Source organism: Monopterus albus, unplaced genomic scaffold, assembly GCF_001952655.1.
Source record: "Monopterus albus unplaced genomic scaffold, M_albus_1.0 scaffold4.1, whole genome shotgun sequence".
Classification (NCBI taxonomy): Eukaryota; Metazoa; Chordata; class Actinopteri; order Synbranchiformes; family Synbranchidae; genus Monopterus; species Monopterus albus.
Window position 1 is genome coordinate 6,607,728 of NW_018127884.1, and position 1,206 is coordinate 6,608,933.

The window sequence follows — 1,206 nt, forward strand, 5'->3', positions numbered from 1 at the left end:
GTGGCTGGAAGGAACATTTCCATGAGTTCTGGAACTTTCCTAATGACATGAACTGCACACAATGCCGCCTGTCAACAAAGAAGACAATCAATGAAAAAAATCATCCAACCTTTAACACATTTTTCACTTCCTAGAATTAAGTGTGGCTGTTCAGCACACGTCCACAATGTTATTCATGAACAGTTAATCTCAGATTTTAGGTCTTTCAAGTATTCATATAAATGGGATAACAGTGAGTAGGGCTGGATTCTTCCAAAGATCCATCTTTGCGTTTGTGCCTTCCTTAGTAAACATCACATCTGAGCTAAATATTATGCGTATGCAGTGGTTCTGAGTTGGGGATGGGTGATGTGTAAATTATCTACTTTGTGGAAATCCAATTATTTCAACATGCACAAAAATGTTATTGTAAATTACGGTAATGTAGATCATTGATGGTTACATGATGTGCCTTGACTCACTACACTCTCAAACTGTGACGTGAAAAGTTACAGTACAGTTGATGAGGATCTCTCAGACAACAGATCTATTGTAGTTCAGGATGGTTAGCTGACTTTGGCTTTCTGGTAGCCAATTTAAATACTGTGTCAAGAAGATGAACAGACTTAAAAAGAAAAGAAAAAGACTGCACACTGATCACAGCCCCGTTTGTGTTTGCTGAGGAAACATTATCCTTTACGAGATGTGAAGCTGTGGAAGTCGACTGAGCAGTGTGTGGATTCTGCTTTAGATGGTTAGTCCCTGCTGGGGTGCTAACACTAGCTGGCCACATGCCTTCAGATGAATTGGTGAGCAGACTTCCAGTTTCTGCCTTCTGTGCTTAAAGTGATGATTCAAGTACAAGTAATGGACAGCAATTATTTTTTAAATCATACATAATGATAACGTGCTTGTTAGTGGTACAAGGCCTTTTATTGTTCTCCCTCAAATATTTTGCACAGGTATTTAAAAAACATTTTCAGGAAATCACATTGTATGAGTTTTAAAGAATTTATTTGTCTTATACTGCTGAACATAAGTATTTGAACACCTGAGAAAATCAGTGTTAATATTTGGTACAGAAACCTTTGTTTGCAATTACAGAGGTCAAACGTTTCCTGTAGTTCTTGACCAGGTTTGCACACACTGCAACAGGGATTTTGGCCCACTCCTCCACACAGATCTCCTCTAGATCTGTCAGGTTTCGGGGCTGTCGCTGAGCAACGC

The 1,206-nt window shown here is 39.1% G+C and overlaps 1 protein-coding gene across 1 annotated transcript in view; it reads right to left on the reverse strand.

Annotated features, from left to right (window-relative positions):
- The window catches only part of ap1g1 (adaptor related protein complex 1 subunit gamma 1), a 23,930-nt gene that overhangs the window by 11,780 nt on the left and 10,944 nt on the right, over positions 1 to 1,206 (reverse strand). Inside the window, exon 5 of the mRNA XM_020605451.1 lies at positions 1 to 68. This exon is cut by the window's left edge and continues 26 nt beyond it. Within this exon, the coding sequence (XP_020461107.1) occupies positions 1 to 68 (68 nt within the window). The remainder of the gene's footprint in view (positions 69 to 1,206) is intronic.